General features: G+C 46.0%; 1 protein-coding gene across 2 annotated transcripts in view; it reads right to left on the minus strand.

Annotated features, from left to right (window-relative positions):
- Positions 1 to 25,327, minus strand: part of LOC135054718 (NACHT, LRR and PYD domains-containing protein 3-like) — a 368,941-nt gene that overhangs the window by 172,501 nt on the left and 171,113 nt on the right. For both annotated transcript variants that reach the window (XM_063958007.1, XM_063958006.1), the window contains one exon: positions 4,472 to 4,567. In XM_063958007.1, coding sequence (XP_063814077.1) covers positions 4,472 to 4,567 — 96 coding nt within the window. The remainder of the gene's footprint in view (positions 1 to 4,471; positions 4,568 to 25,327) is intronic.

Consider the following 25,327-nt stretch of genomic DNA (forward strand, 5'->3'; position numbering starts at 1 on the left):
AACAAAAAATGGGGATGCTTTAGGTGCACGTGCGCTACATGTAGCTTCATGATACCGGGTGATAAGTTCCCTCACCCACACTCAGGTAAAATGTATCAGATCAGACATCATCTCACCTGTAATAGCATGTTTGTAGTATATCAGATCATATGCCCTTGTGGGCTTTCTTATATTGGGAAAACCCAATGTAAATGTAAAGAGAGAATGTCGGCACATAGATCGGCAATTAGAGCTGCTATTAACAGTGGTAAAAGTGAACAACCGGTAGCCAGGCATTTTTCTGCAAATAGACACAGCCTGTCAAGTCTTAGGTACAGAATGATTGATCACATTCCCTCCCTGCGTAGGGGAGGTGATCGTAATCGTCTATTACTTAAACGTGAAACAGAATGGATTCACAGGCTGGATACATTGAGTCCACGCGGACTCAATGAAACGATTTCATGGTCTATGTTCACATGATGCAATCAGATGAATCTTACAGTGTTTTTGTTATGGTAGATTATAGTGTTAATAATCATAACTTAATATTCATAATGAAGCTAGGGATACAGAAATGCATATGTGATATGATTACACAGATGTTGTGATGTTACATGGCATGTTATCTCTTTTTTTAGTGATTTCGATGTCTGTGTTTGCGGTTGTTATGGTGATGGTGATGTCACAAGCATGCGCCGCTCAGCTGTAGTGCCGGCATGCTATTGTGGGCAACGCTGGCGGGAGCTGCACCTCGCTTGCGGTCCGGTGGCGGCAGCGGGCGCCCGTCAGTCACAGCCTGTCTTTCACTGGGTGCTGTAGCAATTTAAGGTAAGAGTGTGTTTATTGTAATTTATATCCTGAAGACGGTAATACACCGAAACGTTGATATAGAAAACTCCTGAGTCTGTCATTTCTTCCGAGTGCCGCACCTGCTTGTTGTATATATATCTATATATATATATATATATATATATATATATATCTAGAAAGAAGAATTAGAGGAGCGCTTCATAGTGCAATATTGTTTATTCACAAACAATTTTTAAAACCGCAAGTGACAGAGTAATGCTTTTCTTAATACCTCAGATTTCATCTGAGTGTGCTTAAAATACCACTTGGTTTAAACAGATTATCCTTTGATATCACCTCCACCGGCCACCAGTAAAGCGTCAGATCCCTTTGCCTTGTGCTGCCTGCCTATATATTTTTCTACAGATCAACTGAGTATTTTCTCAGTTGATCTGTAGAAAAATATATGTATTTTGTGTTTCGTTCCTTATCTTTGGAGGTCTTTAGAAACTGGGAGATCCTTAATGCTTGTATAGCATGGAAATAGCAAACACCTGAGCCTTATTCCAAATCACACTTCTCTATGTTCTTATAAAGTGTGTAAAAGTTGTTTACTATGAATTTTTTGCATTATGGTAATGATGTCTCTCTATTTTAAGTCTGTAGGTTTTTATAAAATATGTTACAAGTGTTTGAAAACAAATGAATTGTATTTTAATGCTGTCTGGAAAGAAAGACCACACATGTGTAGTTGATTCAGGGCCGGCTCCGGGGCTTGTGGCGCCCCGGGCGGCTTTAGGGGGCGTGGCCTTGTACAGGGGGCGTGGTCATTTACGCCCCCTGTACAGCTGAATTGATGTGCGGTGCGCGATGACGTCATCGCGCACCGCACAGCAAAGGTCCTCTCCACGAAGGGAACTAGACGCGAGCGTCTAGTTCCCTTCGTGGAGAGGACCTTTGCTGTGCGGTGCGCGATGACGTCATCGCGCACCGCACAGCAAAGGACCTCTCCAGGAAGGGAAACTAGACGCGTACGCGTCTAGTTTCCCTTCCCAGCGGTAGCGGCCGGGGGCAGCGGGCAGCAGGGGGCACACACCAGCAGCGGATCTTGCCCTGGTGCGGCGCCCTCCGGAAGGCGGCGCCCCGGGCAAAAGTACTGCTTGCCCGTGGCAAGATCCGCTACTGAGTTGATTTACTGATTGCGTGCATGGATTGGCCATTGCTGGCATAAAAGAGAGGTTTTTTGTCACCAAGGCCAACCCTCTGATGAAGTCTTATGACGAAACGCGTTGGGGCATGGCCTGGTGACATCATCGTTGTATCCTGAATCATCCTCCCCCCCCCCCCCCCCATGTAGATAGCAGCAGTGTCCCGGCGTGCTGGAGTTCGCGAGTGCGAGGTAGGCGGCACGAGGCAAAGGGATCTGACGCTTTACTGGTGGCCGGTGGAGGTGATATCAAAGGATAATCTGTTTAAACCAAGTGGTATTTTAAGCACACTCAGATGAAATCTGAGGTATTAAGAAAAGCATTACTCTGTCACTTGCTGTTTTAAAAATTGTTTGTGAATAAACAATATTGCACTATGAAGCGCTCCTCTAATTCTTCTTTCTAGACAAATCATCCCAGGTTTTTAAGAGGCAGCTGCAGTCTGAATTTAGGAGACTTAGTGCGGATATATCCAGTGGATGATTTTCTCAGAACTTTGATAACTGCAGATCACCGTGAAGCGCTCCTGCACACTCTTTCCACATATATATATATATGGCCCCTAAAGGGATGGATTTTTTTTAGTTTAAATCCCACCAGTTTTTTAAGTTGGATAATGAAGGGTATGTGTACCAAGTTCATCAAGCCATGTAGGAGCCCATGAAGAAAAAACATACATACTTTAACTTTTATAGATATAAATGTACAGTATATATATACACACATCGATATCCATCCAATGCCTCTGTGATTGTGTCCTATGTGCCGCTGATGAGGATTCTATATTTACTGCTGCCATGCAGTTATGAGGGCACCGGACCAAGCTTTGTCTCTCTATGGGAGTGCTGAGTCTGTGCTGGACTATATATATATATATGTATATATATATATATATATATATATATCAAAACGTGAAGCCGGCACTCCCCTCTGTACCAAAGCAGGTAACTTGCATCCGGTGCCTTCCAGGTGTATTAGGCCATAAACGGTCGATCACCAAACATACCAAGCAGAGGCGGCACTCAGGACGACTTGTAAAAATCACACGGACCCCAGCATCAAGATCAACGTTTCAATATTATTCACAGATTTTCGTCAGGATACAGACAGGTAGCACATCCAACATTTAAATACACCCATCAAGTGAAAAAACACGCCCCCAGCCCGTCACAGACGTGACTGAGATGATATATATATGAACACACACACCACTCCGGCACTCTTGGCCTCCCCAAATGGGTGTAACTTGCTCCGGTGCCCTCATCAGGGCAAAACCCTTGTATTACCACAGATGAATAAGAGGCGGCACTCAGAAGACTTGTGAAAACTACAATGCAGTGTAATCAGTACGGCGCCACATTGCACCACAGACTGTCCAGGAGTTGGAGGATGCTTTAGTCCAGGTCTGGGAGGAGATCCCTCAGGAGACCATCCGCCACCTCATCAGGAGCATGCCCAGGCGTTGTAGGGAGGTCATACAGGCACGTGGAGGCCACACACACTACTGAGCCTCATTTTGATTTGTTTTAAGGACATTACATCAAAGTTGGATCAGCCTGTAGTGTGTTTTTCCACTTTAATTTTGAGTGTGACTCCAAATCCAGACCTCCATGGGTTAATAAATTTGATTTCCATTGATCATTTTTGTGTGATTTTGTTGTCAGCACATTCAACTATGTAAAGAACAAAGTATTTAATAAGAATATTTCATTCATTCAGATCTAGAATGTGTTATTTTAGTGTTTCCTTTATTTTTTTGAGCAGTGTATATATAGTTTTTCCTATTATGGAACAAGTCACAGTAGGAGACCACGTTGTTGTTTTTTGTTCATTTTATGGGTAAACAAGTTTTATATTAATAAAATCCAATTAATTAATGGTTTTAGTGTGCCTGAAACCGATTGTTTGATCACAGGTATGCAGTCAGCATTCATAATGCCGACACTAGAATGTCGACGGTTGTGATGTCAACATTATTGATATGTCAATGCCTGGCAAATATCAACATGGGCATAATGTCTACATTGTAAGAATGTATTAGGGTTAGTGTTAGCGATAGACTTACTGTAAAGCACATTGTCAGCGTTCTGACCAAGTTGACATTTGTTCAGTGTCGATATGATGAATGATAATATATTGACGCCATGATCACATGTGCAGGCCAGTGTCATGGTGTCAGAGTTGGGTGGGCTTTGTCACACACCTACATATCTTGCATGATACTGACACTATGATACTGCACCTGTGATCACAACTGACAGCACAAGCAGCCAATCACTGACTACATAAGATACTAGGCACACCCACTCCGGAGGACACTGCACAGAGGGAGAGGTGGCTCCACAGGGGCTATGGAGTCACTTCCAGAATATTCCTAAAGGGTCCACAAAGGTGCAGATATTTCCCTGCCTTATTATGTATGCCTCACTGGTTTACTGGGCTGCTGTGAAAGATTATGTTGTTTGCCTCATTTTACACTACAATCCACTTACTGTAGTTCCTCCATCTGACACTGTCCAAATAGTCCAGATAAACTGGATCCAGCCTCAGTCATGTCCTCTGTAACAGGAAACCTGCATCTCACGAACCTGCACAAAACACAGACACAATGCTTACTGTAAGTAATGAATGCATATACCCAGATAACATATACACATGGAAATCACTGACACATAAATGGATTCAACCTGTAATCTTTTGATTATTTCAGCAGATCACTGTAAACACCCTTTTTTTTTTTTAGAAGAGACAATGGTCCTCATTGTGATGTGGCTGGAGGTGCTATCACATAGAAGCAGCAGTGATGCACTAATATGGTAATGAAGCAGAAGGTGTCACTCCTCCTACAGCATCACAGATACGAACTGCATCCAAGGACCCAATATTGGATCTTCCCCAGCATCATCAGCTGGCTTGATGCACCCATGGGGATGTGTAAGCCGGCCATCACTGAGGCCAGGAAACCTCTGTGCAATGATAGATGACTGGCCTCTTCCCTCCCCCTAAACAATGGCAACATGCCTCTGTTTTGACAACTGGAGGCAGTCGCTGCGCCCTCTCCACCCACAAATGGCATTAGACTGTCAGTCACTGACAGTCTGATGACGTCCTTACGTCCTGTGTCACGGGAACCCATTTGCGCCTACGCAGTATGGGTCCTGCACATATGCAAAGTACTAAACACTGGTACTTTGTGCATCAGGGAGCAAGAACAACTGGACCTGAATGAGGTCCAATATGCTGATTAGCATATATCTGTTATGTTATAGGTAAGCTGGGTACTCACTATGCCAGTGACCGACCATTGTGCCATTGACCGTGCCAATGAGCCAATTCACAGCTGTTCAGTCAATTACAAGTACAGTGTGTTAGGGATGGCCATCGAATGGTTAACCTTGATGGTATAAACCATGCATAGGGTATCCATTGATGGTTTTACCCACGATAGCCATTCCTGCTCTTATGACTTACTGGACTATGAACCAATGAGAACCTGGTGGTGGAACTTTGAAAGTGCATGGTGGGGCGGGGGGGGGCTAAGTTCCATGTCCAAGTCACACTAAAAAATAGGGGGCTCTGTACCATCGATGATGGAGATCTATTGGTTCTTTTCCATCAACGTCAAAACTATCTGACATTGGTTGTCAACCATTGATAGTTTGTAACCATAGATGGTCATTGACCATTCCTATAGTGTGTACAGAGCCAGGGGCAAATTGGGATTGGGAATTCAGCTGGGAAAATTTTTGGAAGCAGTCCTAATGTAGGTTGGGTCTATTTATGAGGTGGGGCCTGGTAGGGGGGCGGGTTACATTGCAAATGTCTGGTGATATGAAATCACAAACTTCCTACAATAATTGAATCAGCATGAAAGGCTGGAGTGTCAAATTGAAATAGAAAACAAAATCATCAGCATCCAGGGGAGTATGAGTGCATATTGGAAGGGAGATGGGAGTACAGGGGGAAGACGTTTAGTGAGCTGCGTATGTTTGTCGGGACCCTTGTAGCTGGCTATATTAAGATAGATGATGATATCACTCATTGTTTGTCCCTTATATTGATGTTGCTGTGTTATCAGCCTATTGATAATAATGAAACTGTAATAGGACAGGCACATCCAAAGCTCTATTATAAAAAAAAAAAGGCAGAACACATTTGTCATATCTCCTATAATATGTAAGTTCAAATGAAGACCTTTTTGCAAATGCCAAAGGTGCATGCCCAAAAGAGGTATGGACCTGTGGGGCGAGGATCTTAGGATGACTCCAGGTGAGTTGGCTCTCAATTTAGATACAGTATATTCATGCATGTTGTATTATCATGTAGCATACAATATGCAATTATATGACCTAAAGTGGGTGCTATTATTGTGTAGTATTACAGACTTCTAGAACAGAGACACCTTGAGGTGGCCTGGGAGCTAAAACATATTTCTCTGACGTCCTAGTGGATGCTGGGAACTCCGTAAGGACCATGGGGAATAGACAGGCTCCGCAGGAGACTGGGCACTCTAAAAGAAAGATTAGGTACTATCTGGTGTGCACTGGCTCCTCCCACTATGACCCTCCTCCAGACCTCAGTTAGATTTCTGTGCCCGGCCGAGCTGGATGCACACTAGGGGCTCTCCTGAGCTCCTAGAAAGAAAGTTTATTTTAGGTTTTTTATTTTACAGTGAGACCTGCTGGCAACAGGCTCACTGCACCGAGGGACTAAGGGGAGAAGAAGCGAACCTACATGCTTGCAGCTAGCTTGGGCTTCTTAGGCTACTGGACACCATTAGCTCCAGAGGGATCGACCGCATGGAACTGGCCTTGGTGTTCGTTCCCGGAGCCGCGCCGCCGTCCCCCTTACAGAGCCAGAAGCAAGAAGAGGTCCGGAAAATCGGCGGCAGAAGACATCAGTCTTCACCAAGGTAGCGCACAGCACTGCAGCTGTGCGCCATTGCTCCTCATACACACTTCACACCAGTGGCGTAACTAGAAATTTTTCTCCCCCAAGCCAAAAAATTATTCGCCCCCCCCCCCTCCTCCATGCTACATAATTGGGAGCAAGTAAGGGATAAATATGCGCGCGCGGCAAAATAAGGGGTGTGATTTCGTTGGAATGGGCGTGGTTTCGCATAAAGGGGCGTGGCATTGCAGGAAAAGACTACCTTATACCCCAGTTCTGCAACCTGCACGCCCATACGTTGGCCACCACAGGAAAGAAAAATAATCCTGATTCATGCCTCTTACATTATTTGTCATTTTTCCTCATTATAGTAATGCCCAGTATACATTATGCCACATACTGCAATGCCCTTAGACATTATTCCACACACAATAATGCACGACACAATATGCACACACTGTAATGCCCCCGACACATCATGCCACACACCGTAATGCCCGTGACACATTATGCCACACACCGTAATGCCTGTGACACATTATGACAGGAATCGCAATGCCAGTTATACATTATGCTACACACTGCAATGCCCCTGATACATTATAGCACATACAATGTCTGTGACACATTATGACACACACCGCAATGTCCGTGATACATTATACCACAATGCCCGTGATATAGTATACCATACACCGTAATGCCTGTGACACATACCGCAATGCCCTGCCCGTTACACCCTATGCCACACACCGCAATGCCCGTTATGTATTATGCCACACTGCAATGACCCTGAGACATTATACCACATACCACAATGCCCGTGATATAGTATACCACACACCGTAATGCCTGACACATTATGACACACACCGCAATGTCCGTGATACATTATGCCACACACCGTAATGCCCATTACACATTAAGTCCTACAGTAAGGCTTCTAATTACTTTTCAATTACCTGCTCGTTGTCAGGGGTTTCATGCACTGTGTGTCATGCTCGTTGCCAGGGGTTTCATGCTCTTGGTTCCATGCACGGTGCCAGGGGTTTTCATGCTCAGGGTGTCATGCTCGTTGCCAGGGGTTTCATGCACTGGGTGTCATGCTCGTTGCCAGGTGTTTCATGCACTGTGTGTCATGCTCGTTGCCAGGTGTTTCATGCACTGTGTGTCATGCTCGTTGCTAGGGCTGTGCTCCCAGTGCCACATATGTCCCCAGTGCCAGATATTCCCCCACGGTGCCAGGTACTCACATGCCCCAGTGCCAAATATAGCCCCCCCCCATGTGCCAGGTACACATATACCCCCCCAGTGCCACATATGCCCTCAGTGCCAGATATTCCCCTCAGTGCCACATATGCCCCCAGTGCCAGATATGCCCCCAGTGCCATATATTCCCCCCCAGTGCCAAATATGCCCCCAGTGCCATATATTCCCCCCAGTGCCAAATATGCCCCCAGTGCCAGATATGCCCCCCCCCCCAGTGCCATATATGCCCCCAGTGCCAGATATCCCCCCCCCAGTGCCATATATGCCCCCGGTGCCAGATATTCCCCCCCTCCAGTGCCATATATGCCCCTAGTGCCAGATATTCCCCCCCAGTGCCATATATGCCCCCAGTGCCAGATAATGCCCCAGTGCCAGATATCCCCCCCCTGCCAGATATTCCCCCTCAGTGCCATATATGCCCCCAGTGCCAGATAAAGCCCCAGTTCCAGATATCCCCCCCCTGCCAGTTATTCCCCCCCAGTGCCAGATAATGCCCCAGTGCCAGATATCCCCCCCCTGCCAGTTATTCCCCCCAGTGCCAGACATCCACACCCCCCCCGCCAGATATTCCACCCAGTGCTAGATAATGCCCCAGTGCCAGATATCCCCCCCCAGTGCCATATATGCCCCCAGTGCCAGACAATGCCCCAGTGCCAGATATCCCTCCCCTGCCAGTTATTCCCCCCAGTGCCAGATATTCCCCCCAGTGCCAGATATCATCCCCCCCCCCCCCGCCGCCGCCGCTTTTTGGAGCAACACGGAGGGTACAGCCTCTCCTGTGTCCCTCCTGCTGCATCATCTCCGGCGGCCGCGGGTCTAATATGGGGAAGTGCCGGTTCGTGAGCCAATTAGAGCTCACGGACGGCACTTCTCCCTATCAGACCAGCGGCCGCCGGAGATGATGCAGCAGGAGGGACAAAGGAGAGGCTGTGCCCTCCGTGTCCCTCCAACAAGCGGCGGAGGGACGGAGAAAGCAGACTGACATGCGGACGCTCGTCCGCATGTCAGTCTGCTGTAAATCAGTGGCGCCCCCGCAGCCCTCGCCCCAAAGCCACCGCGAGGACTGCGGGGGCAGTAGTTACGCCACTGCTTCACACTCCGGTCACTGAGGGTGCAGGGCGCTGGGGCGGGGCGCCCTGAGCAGCAATAAAAACACCTTGGCTGGCAAATATATCACAATATATAGCCCCAGAGGCTATATATATGTGATAAATACCCCTGCCAGAATCCATAAAAAAGCGTGAGAAAAGTCCGTGAAAAAGGGGCGGAGCTATCTCCCTCAGCACACTGGCGCCATTTTCTCTTCACAGTGCAGCTGGAAGACAGCTCCCCAGGCTCTCCCCTGTAGTTTGCAGGCTCAAAGGGTTAAAAAGAGTGGGGGGGCACTAAATTTATGCGCAATATTGTATATACAAGCAGCTATTGGGAAAAATTCACTCAATATAGTGTTAATCCCTAAATTATATAGCGCTCTGGTGTGTTCTGGCATACTCTCTCTCTGTCTCCCCAAAGGGCTGTGTGGGGTCCTGTCCTCAGTCAGAGCATTCCCTGTGTGTGTGCGGTGTGTCGGTACGGCTGTGTCGACACGTTTGATGAGGAGGCTTATGTGATGGCAGAGCAGATGCCGATAAATGTGATGTCGCCCCCTGTGGGGCCGACACCAGAGTGGATGGATAGGTGGAAGGTATAAACCGACAGTGTCAACTCCTTACATAAAAGGCTGGATGACGTAACAGCTGTGGGACAGCCGGCTTCTCAGCCCGCGCCTGCTCAGGCGTTTTAAAGGCCATCAGGGGCTCATAAACGCCCGCTCCCTCAGATGGCAGACACAGATGTCGACACGGAGTCTGACTCCAGTGTCGACGAGGTTGAGACATATACACAATCCACTAGGAACATCCGTTACATGATCCCGGCAATAAAAAATGTGTTACACATTTCTGACATTAACCCAAGTACCACTAAAAAAGGGTTTTATGTTTGGGAAGAAAAAGCAGGCAGTGTTTTGTTCCCCCATCAAATGAGTGAATGAAGTGTGAAAAAGCGTGGGTTCCCCCGATAAGAAACTGGTAATTTCTAAAAAGTTACTGATGGCGTACCCTTTCCCGCCAGAGGATAAGTTACGCTGGGAGATATCCCCTAGGGTGGAAAAGGCGCTCACACGTTTGTCAAAAAAGGTGGCACTGCCGTCTTAGGATACGGCCACTTTGAAGGTACCTGCTGATAAAAAGCAGGAGGCTATCCTGAAGTCTGTATTTACACACTCAGGTACTAGACTGAGACCTGCAGATAGTGCTGCTGCAGCGTGGTCTGTAACCCTGTCAAACAGGGATACTATTTTGCGAACATAAGACGTCGTCTTATATATGAGGGATGCACAGAGGGATATTTTGCCGGCTGGCATCCAGAATTAATGCAATGTCCATTCTGTCAGGAGGGTATTAGAGACCCGTCACTGGACAGGTGATGCTGACTTTAAAAGGCACATAGAGCCTTATAAGGGTGAGGAATTGTTTGGGGATGGTCTCTGGGACCTCGTATCCACAGCAACAGCTGGGAAGAAAATTTTTTACCTCAGGTTTCCTCACAGCCTAAGAAAGCACTGTATTATCAGGTACAGTCCTTTCGGCTTCAGAAAAGCAAGCGGGTCAAAGGCGCTTCCTTTCTGCACAGAGACGAGGGAAGAGGGAAAAAGCTGCACCAGTCAGCCAGTTCCCAGAATCAAAATTCTTCCCCCGCTTCCTCTGAGTCCACCGCATGACGCGGGGGCTCCACAGGCATAGCCAGGTACGGTGGGGGGCCGCATCAAAAATTTCAGCGATCAGTGGGCTCGCTCACAGGTGGATCCCTGTATCCTTCAAGTAGTATCTCAGGGGTACAAGCTGGAATTCGAGGCGTCTATCTCCCCACCGTTTCCTCAAATCTGCCTTGCCGACAACTCCCTCAGGCAAGGAGGCTGTGCTAGAGGCAATTCACAAGCTGTATTCCCAGCAGGTGATAGTCAAGGTGCCTCTACTTCAACAAGGACGGAGTTACTATTCCACACTGTTTGTGGTACCGAAACCGGACGGTTCGGTGAGACCCATTTTAAATTTGAAATCCTTGAACACATACATAAAAAAATTCATGTTCAAGATGGAATCGCTCAGGGTGGTTATTGCAAGCCTGGAGGAGGGGGATTACATGGTATCCCTGGACATCAAGGATGCTTAACTACATGTCCCCATTTACCATCCTCACCAGGAGTACCTCAGATTTGTGGTACAGGATTGCCATTACCAATTCCAAACACTGCCGTTTGGACTGTCCACGGCACCGAGGGTCTTTACCAAGATAAAGGCAGAAATGATGATACTCCTTCGAAAAAAGGGAGTTTTAGTTATCCCGTACTTGGACGATCTCCTTATAAAGGCGAGGTCCAAGGAGCAGTTGTTGGTCGGAGTAGCAATATCTCGGGAAGTGCTACAACAGCACGGATGGATTCTATACATTCCAAAGTCACAGCCGGTTCCTACTACACGCCTACTGTTCCTGAGGATGGTTCTGGACACAGAACAGAAAAAAGTGTTTCTCCCGCAGGAGAAAGCCAAGGAGCTGTCATCTCTAGTCAGAGACCTCCTGAAACCAAAACAGGTATCGGTGCATCACTGCACACGAGTCCTGGGAAAAATGGTAGCTTCTTACGAAGCAAAATTCCAATCGGCAGGTTCCATGCAAGAACCTTTCAGTGGGACCTCTTGGACAAGTAGTCGGGATCGCATCTTCAGATGCATCGGCTGATAACCCTGTCTCCAAGGACCAGGGTATCTCTACTGTGGTGGCTGCAGAGTGCTCATCTTCAAGAGGGCCGCAGATTCGGCATACAGGACTGGGTCCTGGTAACCACGGATGCCAGCCTTCAAGGCTGGGGGGCAGTCACACAGGGAAGAAATTTCCAAGGACTTTGGTCAAGTCAGGAGTCGTCCCTACACATAAATATTCTGGAACTGAGGGCCATTTACAATGCCCTAAGTCTGGCAAGGCCTCTGATTCAAAACCAGCCGGTACTGATCCAATCAGACAACATCACGGCAGTCGCCCATGTAAACCGACAGGGAGGCACAAGAAGCAGGGCGGCGATGGCAGAAGCCACAAGGATTCTCCGATGGGCGGAAAATCACGTGTTAGCACTGTCAGCAGTGTTCATTCCGGGAGTGGACAACTGGGAAGCGGACTTCCTCAGCAGACACGACCTCCACCCGGGAGAGTGGGGACTTCATCCAGAAGTCTTCCAACAGATAGTAAACCATTGGGAAAAGCCACAGGTGGACATGATGGCGTCCCGCCTAAACAAAAAACTAGAAAAATATTGTGCCAGGTCAAGGGACCCTCAGGCGATAGCTGTGGACGCTCTAGTCACACCGTGGGTGTACCGGTCGGTTTATGTGTTCCCTCCTCTTCCTCTCATACCCAAGGTACTGGGGATAATAAGGAAAAGAGGAGTAAGAACTATACTCATTGTTCCGGATTGGCCAAGAAGGTCTTGGTACCCGGAACTTCAAGAGTTAATCTCAGAGGACCCATGGCCTCTGCCGCTCAGACAGGACCTGCTACAGCAGGGGCCCTGTCTGTTCCAAGACTTACCGCGGCTGCGTTTGACGGCATGGCGGTTGAACGCCAGATCCTAAAGGAAAAGGGCATTCCGTAGGAAGTCATTCCTACGCTGATTAAAGCCAGGAAAGATGTAACTGCAAAACATTATCACCGCATATGGCGGAAATATGTTGCTTGGTGTGAGGCCAGAAAGGCCCCAACAGAGGAATTTCAACTGGGTCGATTTCTACACTTCCTACAAGCAGGAGTGACTATGGGCCTGAAATTAGGCTCCATTAAGGTACAGATCTCGGCTCTGTCGATTTTCTTCCAGAAAGAACTAGCTTCACTACCTGAAGTTCAGACATTTGTAAAAGGCGTGCTGCATATTCAGCCCCCTTTTGTGCCTCCAGTGGCACCTTGGGATCTCAATGTGGTGTTGAGTTTCCTAAAATCACATTGGTTTGAGCCACTTAAAACCGTGGATCTAAAATATCTCACGTGGAAAGTGGTCATGTTATTGGCCTTGGCTTCGGCCAGGCGTGTGTCAGAATTGGCGGCTATGTCATGTAAAAGCCCTTATCTGATTTTCCATATGGATAGGGCAGAATTGAGGACTCGTCCCCAGTTTCTCCCTAAAGTGGTATCAGCTTTTCACTTGAACCAACCTATTGTACTGCCCGCGGCTACTAGGGACTTGGAAGATTCCAAGTTACTGGACGTAGTCAGGGCCTTAAAAATGTATATTTCCAGGGCGGCTGGAGTCAGGAAAACTGATTTGCTTTTTATCCTGTAGGCACCCAACAAAATAGGTGCTCCTGCTTCTAAGCAGACTATTGCTCGCTGAATTTGTAGCACAATTCAGCTGGAGCATTCTGCGGCTGGATTGCCGCATCCTAAATCAGTAAAAGCCCATTCCACGAGGAAAGTGGGCTCATCTTGGGCGGCTGCCCGAGGGGTCTTAGCTTTACAACTTTGCCGAGCTGCAACTTGGTCAGGGGCAAACACGTTTGCTAAATTCTACAAATTTGATACCCTGGCTGAGGAGGACCTTGAGTTCTCTCATTCGGTGCTGCAGAGTCATCCGCACTCTCCCGCCCGTTTGGGAGCTTTGGTATAATCCCCATGGTCCTTACGGAGTTCCCAGCATCCACTAGGACGTCAGAGAAAATAAGATTTTACTCACCGGTAAATCTATTTCTCGTAGTCCGTAGTGGATGCTGGGCGCCCATCCCAAGTGCGGATTGTCTGCAATACTTGTATGTAGTTATTGCCTAACTAAGGGTTATTGTTAAGCCATCTGTTGAGAGGCTCAGTTATATTTCATACTGTTAACTGGGTATAGTATCACGAGTTATACGGTGTGATTGGTGTGGCTGGTATGAGTCTTACCCGGGATTCAAAATCCTTCCTTATTGTGTCAGCTCTTCCGGGCACAGTATCCTAACTGAGGTCTGGAGGAGGGTCATAGTGGGAGGAGCCAGTGCACACCAGATAGTACCTAATCTTTCTTTTAGAGTGCCCAGTCTCCTGCGGAGCCCGTCTATTCCCCATGGTCCTTACGGAGTTCCCAGCATCCACTACGGACTACAAGAAATAGATTTTCCGGTGAGTAAAATCTTATTTTTTGCAATATGTTTTCTGGATCTACAAGATATACTGGCAACATTTTTCTTTCCAGGGATTAATGATATTCGCTTTGGCCACTTCTTCTGAGTGTAGTGATTTCTGTGGTCTCTGCTGTGCCAATCATAAAGAAAGCAACAGTACTTTATGAAACCAAGTTGAAGTCCAAGCAAAAGAACAATGACTTTTAAGTCACCACAGACATTCCATTTGTATTCTTTATGGAGCAGGAGTTCTACATTCTCATAAGTTTATTTCATAGCAGCAGCAGAATGAGCTAGTGGTACTGATGGAAACTTATTTCCATTGTGGAGAAGCACAGATTTCAAGCTAACTTTAGAATAATCAATAAATAAATGCAAATCCTCTGTTTTGTACTCATGATCAAGTGCTTCCATAACAGAATTAACATAATTGCAAAAAACAAATCCATCTTCAAGGGAAAAGAAATCCTTAAAACTCACTATGCCTCTATGCCTAAATATAATAACAACGTTTTGTTTCTTTGTGGAGGAGATTCCAAGTTAGGACTAAAAGAGAGAAGGAAACTGTATAATTGATGCACTAAAGAAAAATTGATTATTCATAAAATTTAACCTTTATTAAGTATACATTAGAATATGTTAAATTTAGTCGACCCAAACTACAGTGAAACATAAGAGTTAAAATCCAACAAACTAACATGTATGTGAATCCTAAAAGATTGAGAATGTGAATAAAGAATTAAAAGGCGTGTCCGCGTGTGTTTCTTGTGTATTAAGCACTCATAGGGTTACTGTATCTATCCCAGTGCTATCCAAAAGTAATCACTATTGATCTTCACAATTAGTTCAATATCAGCTATCACTGTTGGTATAATAATTCACTGTTATCACTGTGGTTCCCTTAGATGTATAATCTTAAATAGAATCACGTGGGAAACACACTTCTGTATAACACAAATATTTTGCATCCACTATCCACGTTGATACCCACAGTGGAAAATTTAATCATGCATGTGGGGAAAGATTATCGAGGGAACATATACATTCCAGTACTAATGTGGGACTTTAAAGGATGTGGCAATCCTAAATTTATCTATCAGCCCACATATATCGGACCTTTTCTTGGTCCTATTGTAACAGACTAAAGTATAGAGAATATAATTTCCCTTAGGGGTGTCGCAACCCCACTGGTAGTGCGGTATTCGTCTGTATAGATCGAAGTCACGTTCTTACTAGAATGCACACTTCAATATATCAGAACAGATTCATCTTACTGTCTGATGTTAAATTCATTAGAAAATATAAAGAGTTTGGGGATATAGCGATCCCACTATAAGTGTAAATTGACCCCAATGCAACCTAATCTTTCGGGATATGAAATTACCACTGTGTAATTCAACAGATGGTATAGGTTGGTGCTGTGCGTTAGTGTTAGAAGTATCTCATATATCTTCTATCGTAATATATATGTGAATAACTTCACAGTGATATGTTGAATCCAACAGGCTATAGTGTCTGTGTCTCCCACCGATTAGTATCTTCTTTTACATCAGGAAGAATTAATATGTAATTCCCACTCTATAAGTATTGCTATGTGTCCTGATCCCCATAGACATTGACAATAATAGCATTCTTTACGTCTGAATATATTCTTGCAGATAAGGCTGTCTCTACATCCTATTGTGTCATGCAGCTGCTAATTTGCTCATTACTATTACCACTTGATGCTGTAATATACTTTATTAGATGTTATTCCTGTCAAGGCTGTTTAAATGCTAAAGAAAATTACACTGTGTCAATATTATGTAGACATTGTGAGCTAAAACGCCTTGTAACAATTTACCGAAGTAGCTACTTCAATACCCTGCTAGATCCTGCAGCTGCCTTATGACTCATGGATGTTGACATTTTATCTGTTACAATGTAATACCCCTTTCACATCGCACAAATAACCCGGTATCGACACGGCAAATTGCCGTGTCGACACGGGTCAGTGTGCGATGTGAAAGCACTTTCTCTGAATTAGCGGGTCGCCTGACCCGGTAATTCAACCCGGTATAAAAGAAGGATTATACCCGGGTTGATTACCGGGTCAGGTGCGGTGTGAATGGGAGCCGTGTCGATGCGACACGGTTCCCATTCACAGCATAGGGAGAGGCGGCGCAGGAGATGAGCTCATCTCCCAGCGCCGCCTCCACCCCCGCCCCTGCTGCTGCTGCGTTCCCCCGCTGCTATGGCAACCGACCCGGTATATTGCCGGGTCGGAAAGCCAGCAGAAGGGAGCAAATGCCGGATCCCACCCGGTAAGGACACGTTTCTTTTACCGGGTGGGATCCGGCATTAGCGATGTGAAAGCGGTATAACTAAACTCACGCTGCTCCTATCTGAGCCACTTATTTTACTATGAGAATCACAGTCTATCACTAGACATGGTGAAATAGAGACAGCCTTCTTGGTGGCTATGGTAGTTGATTCAATGTATCAAATTATGTGGATACAATTAAATTGCACAGCTCTATTTGTATCTATACCAATTGCTAAAAGGTAACAATCTCGTGTAGGTAGTTACCCACACCCAGTGCTGTCAACAGTGCTGTAACTAGGCATTTTAGCGCTGTGTGCAAGAAACTACACTGGCGCCGCGCCCCCCCCCCCCATGCAAGATAGGGGCAGTGTGCCTCGTAGGCGTGCAAAATATATATAGGGGCGTGGCTTTATGGGGAAGGGGCGTGGCCACAAAATAATAGCAATTCATAATACGGTGCACAGTAGTCTCCATTATTCAAATTACGCTGCACAGTAGCGCCACTACACCAGGTAGAGACCCTTTTATACATTACAGCAGACAGTGTTCCCCTTTTTACACATTACAGCAGACAGCCCGCCTTTTTACACATTACGGCAGAAAGCGCCCCCTTTTTACACATTACGGCAGAAAGCGTCCCCTTTTTACACATTACGGCAGACAGCGTCCCCTTTTTACACATTACGGCAGATAGCGTCCCCCTTTTTACACATTACGGCAGACAGCGTCCCCTTTTTTAACATTACAGCAGACAGCGTCCCCTTTTTTACACATTACAGCAGACAGCGTCCCCTTTTTTAACATTACGGCAGACAGCGTCCCCTTTTTACATATAACGGCAGCCAGTCCCCCTTTTTACAAATTACAGCAGACAGCGTCCCCGTTTTTACACATTACGGCAGACGGTGTCCCCCTTTATACACATTGCGGGAGCCAGTCCCCCTTTTTTACACATTACGGCAGCCAGTCCCCCTTTTTACACATTGCGGCAGCCAGTCCCCCTTTTTTTACACATTACGGCAGCCAGTCCCCCTTTTTACACATTATGGCAGACGGTGACCCCCTTTTTACACATTGTGGCAGGCAGTCCCCCTTTTTACACATTACGCCAGCCAGTCCCCCTTTTTACACATTGCGGCAGCCAGGCCCCCTTTTTACACATTATGGCAGACGGTGTCCCCCTGAGAGAGAGAGAGAGACATACTTACCATCTCCCCGCTGGCAGTCAGGCTCCTCGTGCAGTTCCCTCGGTGCAGGCATCAGAGAAGGAGGGGGAGGGAGGGGGACTGGAGACGCAGCAGCGCTATTTCATTGGTAGTAAGCGCCACTGCAGCAGCCCCCTCTCCTTGCGTATTGGCTGCCCGGCGCTGCTGTAGATGCTGGGATGCGGTTCCTCCATCCCAGCATCCACAGCAGCACCGGGCATCCAATACGGAAGGAGAGGGGGCTGCTGCAGTGGCGCTTACTACCAATGAAATAGCGCTGCTGCGGCTCCAGTCCCCCTCTCTCCTCCTTCTCCGCTGCCCGGCGCTGTAGCTCTCCTCCCCAGTGCGGTGGCGGTGCACGGCGCAGACTTCAGAGGCGGCATGTAATGAGTCAATTTAACTCATTACATGCCGTGCGCCCTCAGGGCAACTGCGCTGTGTGCCAAGCCCACTTGGCACACACGTAGTTACGGCCCTGGCTGTCAATATCTATGATAATTCCCCAGGGTCTAATTTTCAAATGGAGCTCTGGTTATAGTTGTTAATGTAAACTCAGACAGGCAGAAAATATATATATGCTTCAATTATATCATACAGGGTGATTCCCAGACACTAATGTAAATATCTCATTAGTAGTTATGTAAGTGACCAGGGCAGTTTGTTTGAGCATTCTAGACGTCATGACCACATAATAAATATTGCACGGGCATATAATGCAGTACATTACATTGCTTTTCCTGCAGTTGATGAATTGTTTGATTTGATGTCTCTGACCGTATTTATCCCTAAAAATGTTTAGGATATGTTTGCATACTTTGCAAGACCCACACAGATATGTACCTGGTTTTTAAGGATGTTGGGGAGGATTTCACATTTAGTGGCTCTTAACTAGTGTGTCTATTAAGTTGAGGGACCTTTTCCAACTCATAGATACTTTTTATTTTAGTACTTCCCCATGGTCGGGATCAGTGAGTAGTACAGGCCCAGATGGATGCAACTGCATTGTGATTGACAAGTCACGATGTTGCGGGGGTGGGGTTACGGCATTGAGAGAGTGGTGGCAGAAAAACGGGGGTGGGCCAGGACCGTTTTTTGAGACGGCTGCGTGATGTCACACACAGCCACTTCGGGGGGAGAAATGGGCACTGACAGCACAGTCAGGTTGCGCTGCCAGGGGTCAACTTTAGATTCAATGCCTCTACAATCTAATTGCGGATGCATCGGCGGCTGGGTGGCCCCCAGCATGTGCAGAGATGAATACAGATCTGACTGCTTACGCAGCGATCTGCGTTCATCTCTGAATAACCCCCTATGTCAGTGACAGTGGTGTAAGTTCATCACAGTTGCCCGGAGGCAAGAAAAATATTGGTGCCCCCCTATTTCCTATATTAAGATAAATATATGTATGTGTGTGTGGGTGTGTGTGTATATATATATATATATATATATATATATATATATTGTCAAAGTCAGAAAAATGCCTCTATGCACGTTGCCATATTTGCACCGCACACTGGTCCGCGCTGTGCATGCGTACGCTCTCCCGTGAAGGCGCATACCCGCGATAGCGTGCACTCGCAGGCGCGGTATGCGTATTTACGGTAGAGTTTATGTAGTCGTAGCGTGCGACTCATTCGTTACAAATGTTCACAATTAATGTAGTTTGTAGATCATGGTCCCCTTGATAGATTCTGAAAGTTTGGTTAAAATAGAAGGTCCCTGTTTAAAGGAATCCCTCTTTGTATTGTACGAAGGGTCTGACAGGAATCATACAGCAGTGTTTGGTACCCATCGGAAGAGTATTTAATTAGTAATATTCCGGTGTTGGTTTGGAGCGTATTAATCGCTCGTGCGAATAGTTATGGACATAAGAAGTTTATGTCCATTTCTATTATTTACACATACTCAGGTATGCGGCGGGAAACCCAGTTTCCCACCCACCTGAGCTGTTGGAAATCGTCACAGCCCACCTGTATGAATCACCCTATGACCTTTTGTTATGATGCAGGGCCGAATTCCTTCGGCCAATGGACAATGGGATTGTAGGACCAGGAGATTGCATTGTGTGTGGGGCATAAATAGGCAGGCCGACCACATCCAGCTCTCACTCTCTCATCAACGGTTATCTGCTGATAGCCGGGAGCTGGATATCGAGGCGCAGGCGATCATACCCTTTGTGCGTAAGTTTCTCTCCGTAATCATTGTCTTTCTGTGAGCCAATTTCTCTCATCTCTCTGTCTCTCTCTCTCTCCCTGTTCTGTTCTCTCATATCTCCCCTAGACTAGGCTAGTATTGTATTGTATTAGATAGTATTGTATTGTATTGCATTTAGGTCAGTGTAGTATTGTCCTTTTGTATTTATTGTTTAGTTCTGTGGTTAGGAAGTCTCTGTTATATTGTAGTGTATCATTTGTACTGTTATCCCCTTTTACAAATATATTAGATATAATACGGTTAATAGGCTTTGGAACCTAAACCAGTATCTGTGTATTTTCTATAGTGTTAAGTGTTCACTTGAGCGTCGGTGACGCTCAAGCAGCTTTGTAGTTAGTCAGGTTACACAAGGTTGCACTTACACCCTGTATTCACATTAAGTTATTCTGTGTATTTCATTGGTATAAGGTTTAAACATAAAGGTATAGCATTGTGAGCGTCTGCACCGCTGGTGACCTCCTCGTGGTCTCGAGCGTAAGCTACGCCATAGCGAATCATTACTCTAGTCATAGCCAATAACGTGTCCTGTGATCACTGGGCCGTGAGCGAACGTGACGCTTGAGCGTCTCGCCTACGGCTGAGCGATCGTTACGCAACTAGCGTACCATTACGGTACTTCTTAAGCAAACAGCGTACAGTGTTCTTAGACTTCATAAAGGGTTGTTTATACGACAAAGGAATTTAGCATTGTCAATTGGGGACTCGTCCTATCCTTCTCATATCTGCACTAGGTAGATCAGCAGACATTATCCCCCAGCAAAGGGTGGGAGGTTGTCTCCCAGTGCTGGCGGGATAAGCGTCTGCTTCGCTTAGATAAAGAGTGCTGAAGGAATCCGGGAACCGGAAGTAAGAACAAAACGCTTGTGTCTTTTAAAACTGTTTTATTTCTCTTCTGTCTTGCGTATACACGCACGCATACATTTATCTGCATTTCTTTTTTTTCAATTTCGTATATCACTATTCCTGTTTGCCAATTTTTATAGTTGATAGAAAGTGCTAAAAGAGATTTGCTGTTATTTCATAGTAGAGGTAATAGTTAAAGTATAGAACAACACACGATTTGTCTAGGAGACAAGGCAGTCAGTGTGGATTGCGGTAGATGATCAGGGATCATTTACATTGATAAAAGTATATATTGTGTTACGGTGGATCTTTGCATTGCGTACACGTGTCGCTAACAAAGACTAGCGTACGCAATCCAAAAGGCAGACGCACGCAGCGTACATTACGCAACGTAGCGTCCGGTTACGCTCACGTAGCTCAAGTCACGAAAAAGGTGAATTAGCGCAAAGCGATAATTAGCGCAAAGGCGATAGATAACGCGACGCGGTAAATAACGCAAATCTATTTTTGGAAAAATCTGAAATTTAGTTTAACAGATCCTACTCCTAATTGGTAACACTGTTGGACTGAAGACAATTTCTGCGCAGAAATAGATATAGAAACAAAGTGTACATGTGTTGAGTGAGTGTGGTTTTGTATACATAAGTTTATACAACTTTAAGGTGGAACCAAAAGGAAAGCCGGGTACTCGTCAAGGGACATACGTGTAAGTGACATATACGGTGGCTAGGGAGGCATCCCTGGTTAAATAATATTTGAGCATTAGAGTATAGCGGACCATAAGGTAACAAGACCAGGAGGTCATAAGGTAACAAGACCAGGAGGTCGTAAGGTAAAAGGTCCGCTATAAAAGTCCAGTGGCACAACGCCTGGGGTGTTGGTGCAGAACCCATATAGGCCATACAAGCTCTTGCTGAAGGAATCGCGGCCGGAAACATCGATTCCATTGATCATTCAGTACATAACAAGTAGTGCTTGTGTACTGAACGATTGGACCGCACGTAATTGTGTGCAGTAGTTAGTAATCTGACCTAATACCAAAAGAGTAAAGTGGTCACAAACGCTATTTGTACATTCTGACGTGATTTGTGTAATTTTTTATTTTTGGAAGGGAAGTTCGCTGGTCACTCAGGAACTATCTAACAACCCCACCTTTACTGGAAAGAGTAAGTGTCCTGCGGGTAACCCTCATATGTTCCAGTAAACTGAAGGTTCCATAGGGGCCCTGTATCGAGTACGCCAGCACCACGTCGGTGTGATCAGGTCGTATTGGTCGAGGTGGGCGAGTGAGTGGGGTACTCGGTAAACCGCCACCGCCGGCCTACTGTGGAGTAATTTGGTTGTCTGAAAAGGCTTGCTGAAAACCTTGATACAGAGATCCAAGGAGGACTAAGCAACACCTGCAGACTATGGGGGCCAGTTGCTCAGGTAGGGGGCGATCAACCTTGGTTCAGGTTGATTCTGTGAACCGACCAGTTGGGTCGGCACGATATGTAATGTGTGAAAAATATGGAAGTCACACCGAATCTTTATGTGATGAATGGGAGAGAATGACTGTACAAGACAGGGACAAATTCCCAAGAATAGGTAGCTTTAGTCCAGAAGTGTTACAAAATTTAAGGAGGAGGATATGTCTCGTAAAATCAACAAAGAGACGAATTCAACATCATGATTATTTACAGTTATGGCACCAGGAAGGTGAGATACAGAGAGGTTTGGCTCTGGCGGCAGGATCTGGGGCAGTCAGGAAGCTGATAGCCACAGCTCCTCCTCCACCATACATTGCAGGAGAGAAGTTGATTGCGGAGAGAAACGCACTGGGTTGTAAAACACAAACTCTTAGTAACCCTGTAAATGTTAATGATGTTAACCAAATAACTCATGCAAGTATTAACCCGTGCAAGATGTACCCTGTTTTGAACCTTCCTCAGGAGTGTGATCAAGAAGACGATTCAGCAACAATTTCAGCTCTCTCTCTTGCAGCCACCATAGCAGAGACCACAGTAGGCACAGCGACACCCACGAGATTAGTGAAAGCCCCTAGCGGAGGGATAGGTGAGGTCGTGTCAACGGGTAAGTACGGCACCATGCACTACACTGAAACAATTGTACCACAACAAGCTGTAGAATCTACACAGGAAGAGGCTGTTAGAATTGCTCCTGTAAGGGTAATAGCAGTTCCCAATGGAAAAACAGATGTGTCTGGAGCCACTCCCATAAGGAACATTGCCATGTACACTCCATTTTCCAGAATGGAATTAAGAACAATAGTGTCCGAATTTCCTGACCCCAGGAAGGACTTAGTTGCTAGCCAAAAATACATCAGGGATCTAGGTAACACTGTAGAACCCAACAACAAGGATTGGCAGATACTGCTAAGAGCTTGTTTACCTTCCAATGTTGACGCAACTCAATTTTTAGCTGACTGTGCATTGGATAAAGATGTACCGCTTACAGACGTGTACAACAAGGATAATGTAAAAAGGATAAATTTACAGCTAAAGGAGTATTTCCCAGCCGTTGTTAAATGGAATAAAATATTTTCCATTAAGCAAAAGGAGTCCGAAACGGCAACAGAATATTTTCACCGGGCACTATTAGAAATGGCAAAGTACACTGGTATAGAAGACATTAAGACCAACCCAAACCATCGAGAAGTAGCAGTATCTGTACTGATGGATGGTTTGAAAGAAACATTAAAAGCTAGGGTACAGACCACGCAACCATGCTGGCGAGGTCTGTCAGTGTCCACATTGAGAGAGGCTGCTATTGATCACGACAGAAATATCACTAGGCACAGGGAGTCGCAAAGTGATAAGTTGATGTCAGTAAGTATACAGGCGCTGACCACAAAGCAGCCTGCGTATGTACCACCGAATCCTGTGGGTAAGGCAAGTGTAATAACATGTTTTTCTTGTAACAGACCGGGACACTTTGCACGAGAATGTAGAACAAAGAATGTACAAAGATCTTTTCAACCCCCTAGACAACAACACAACACACGACAATGGGAGCAGGGTCCACAGAGGCGGAGTTTTGAGCCACATACAGGGGAAACAAAAAGATACCCCCCGAACAGAGGTTGGCATGCCTCTGGTAGTTCCCAGCTAACCCCCGCACAAGTAGTCGCTGCTAGCGGGATTCAGGGAGGTCAGCATACCCAATAGGGGTGTGGCCATACCTGTAATCTGCACCCAGTTAAGTTGATTGCTAGTCTTGGAAGCGAACCAGAGATTGCAATCAATGTAGCTGGTAAAACTTTAAACTTTCTTGTAGACACAGGGGCGGCCAAGTCAGTAATAAATTCGACAGTGGGCATGAGAACCACTGGTAGGACAATTCCAGCCATGGGAGTAACAGGAGTAGTCCAGCACTACCCTGTTAGCAAACCAGCCGAGATTACAATAGGGCCTTTGCATACCAAGCATTCCTTTTTGCTGGCTGCATCGGCACCAACTAATCTCCTGGGAAGAGACTTACTATGTAAAATGGGTTGCGTCATTTATTGTACTCCTGAAGGTGTATTCTTGGACATCCCTGAGAATCACGCTCAGGAAGTACGAGACATGTTAGACTCCCCATCAAAATTAATGTCACATTCCATTATGACAAATAGGAATCCATCCCAAGTAGAAGAGATGACATCTCAGATACCAGAGTCACTTTGGACAAAAGATGGACAGGACACTGGATTAATGGCAAATGTAGCTCCAGTAGTTGTACAAGTAAAAGATGGTAGGATAGCTCCAAAAATCCCACAGTATCCTCTGAAACCAGAGGTGGAGTTAGGAGTTTTTCCCGTAATAGAGCGCTTGCTACAACAGGGCATTCTAGTAAGAACGTCCAGCACAGCAAATAGTCCCATCTTCCCTGTTAAAAAGAGTGGGGGGAGGGGTTACAGGCTAGTGCAAGATCTAAGGGGGATTAACAAAATAGTTGAGAGTCAGTTCCCCGTAGTGCCTAATCCAGCTGTCATCCTAATGCAAATTCCTCCCACTGCCAAATTTTTCACTGTTATTGACCTCTGCTCCGCATTCTTTTCGGTACCTCTGCACCCTGACAGCCAATATTTGTTTGCATTCACATACAGAGGAGTCCAATACACGTGGACTCGGTTACCCCAAGGTTTCATAGATAGTCCAAGTATATTTTCTCAGGCTTTGCATGATTGTTTACAGTCTTTCCAACCGGAGAGTGGATCAGTGTTGATACAGTACGTGGATGATCTACTACTGTGTTCTGATTCATTGGAAGCTTCCCTGAAGGATACGAAACAGCTCCTGTTTCATCTTTCAGACACAGGTCACAAGGTTTCCAAAGACAAGTTACAATTATGCCAAACTAAGGTAAAATATTTGGGACACTGTCTAACACAAGGACTGAGACACCTGACCGCTGATAGAATCCAAGCCATTAGAGACATGACACTGCCACAAACCC

The sequence above is a fragment of the Pseudophryne corroboree genome, chromosome 3 (assembly GCF_028390025.1).
Source record: "Pseudophryne corroboree isolate aPseCor3 chromosome 3, aPseCor3.hap2, whole genome shotgun sequence".
Classification (NCBI taxonomy): Eukaryota; Metazoa; Chordata; class Amphibia; order Anura; family Myobatrachidae; genus Pseudophryne; species Pseudophryne corroboree.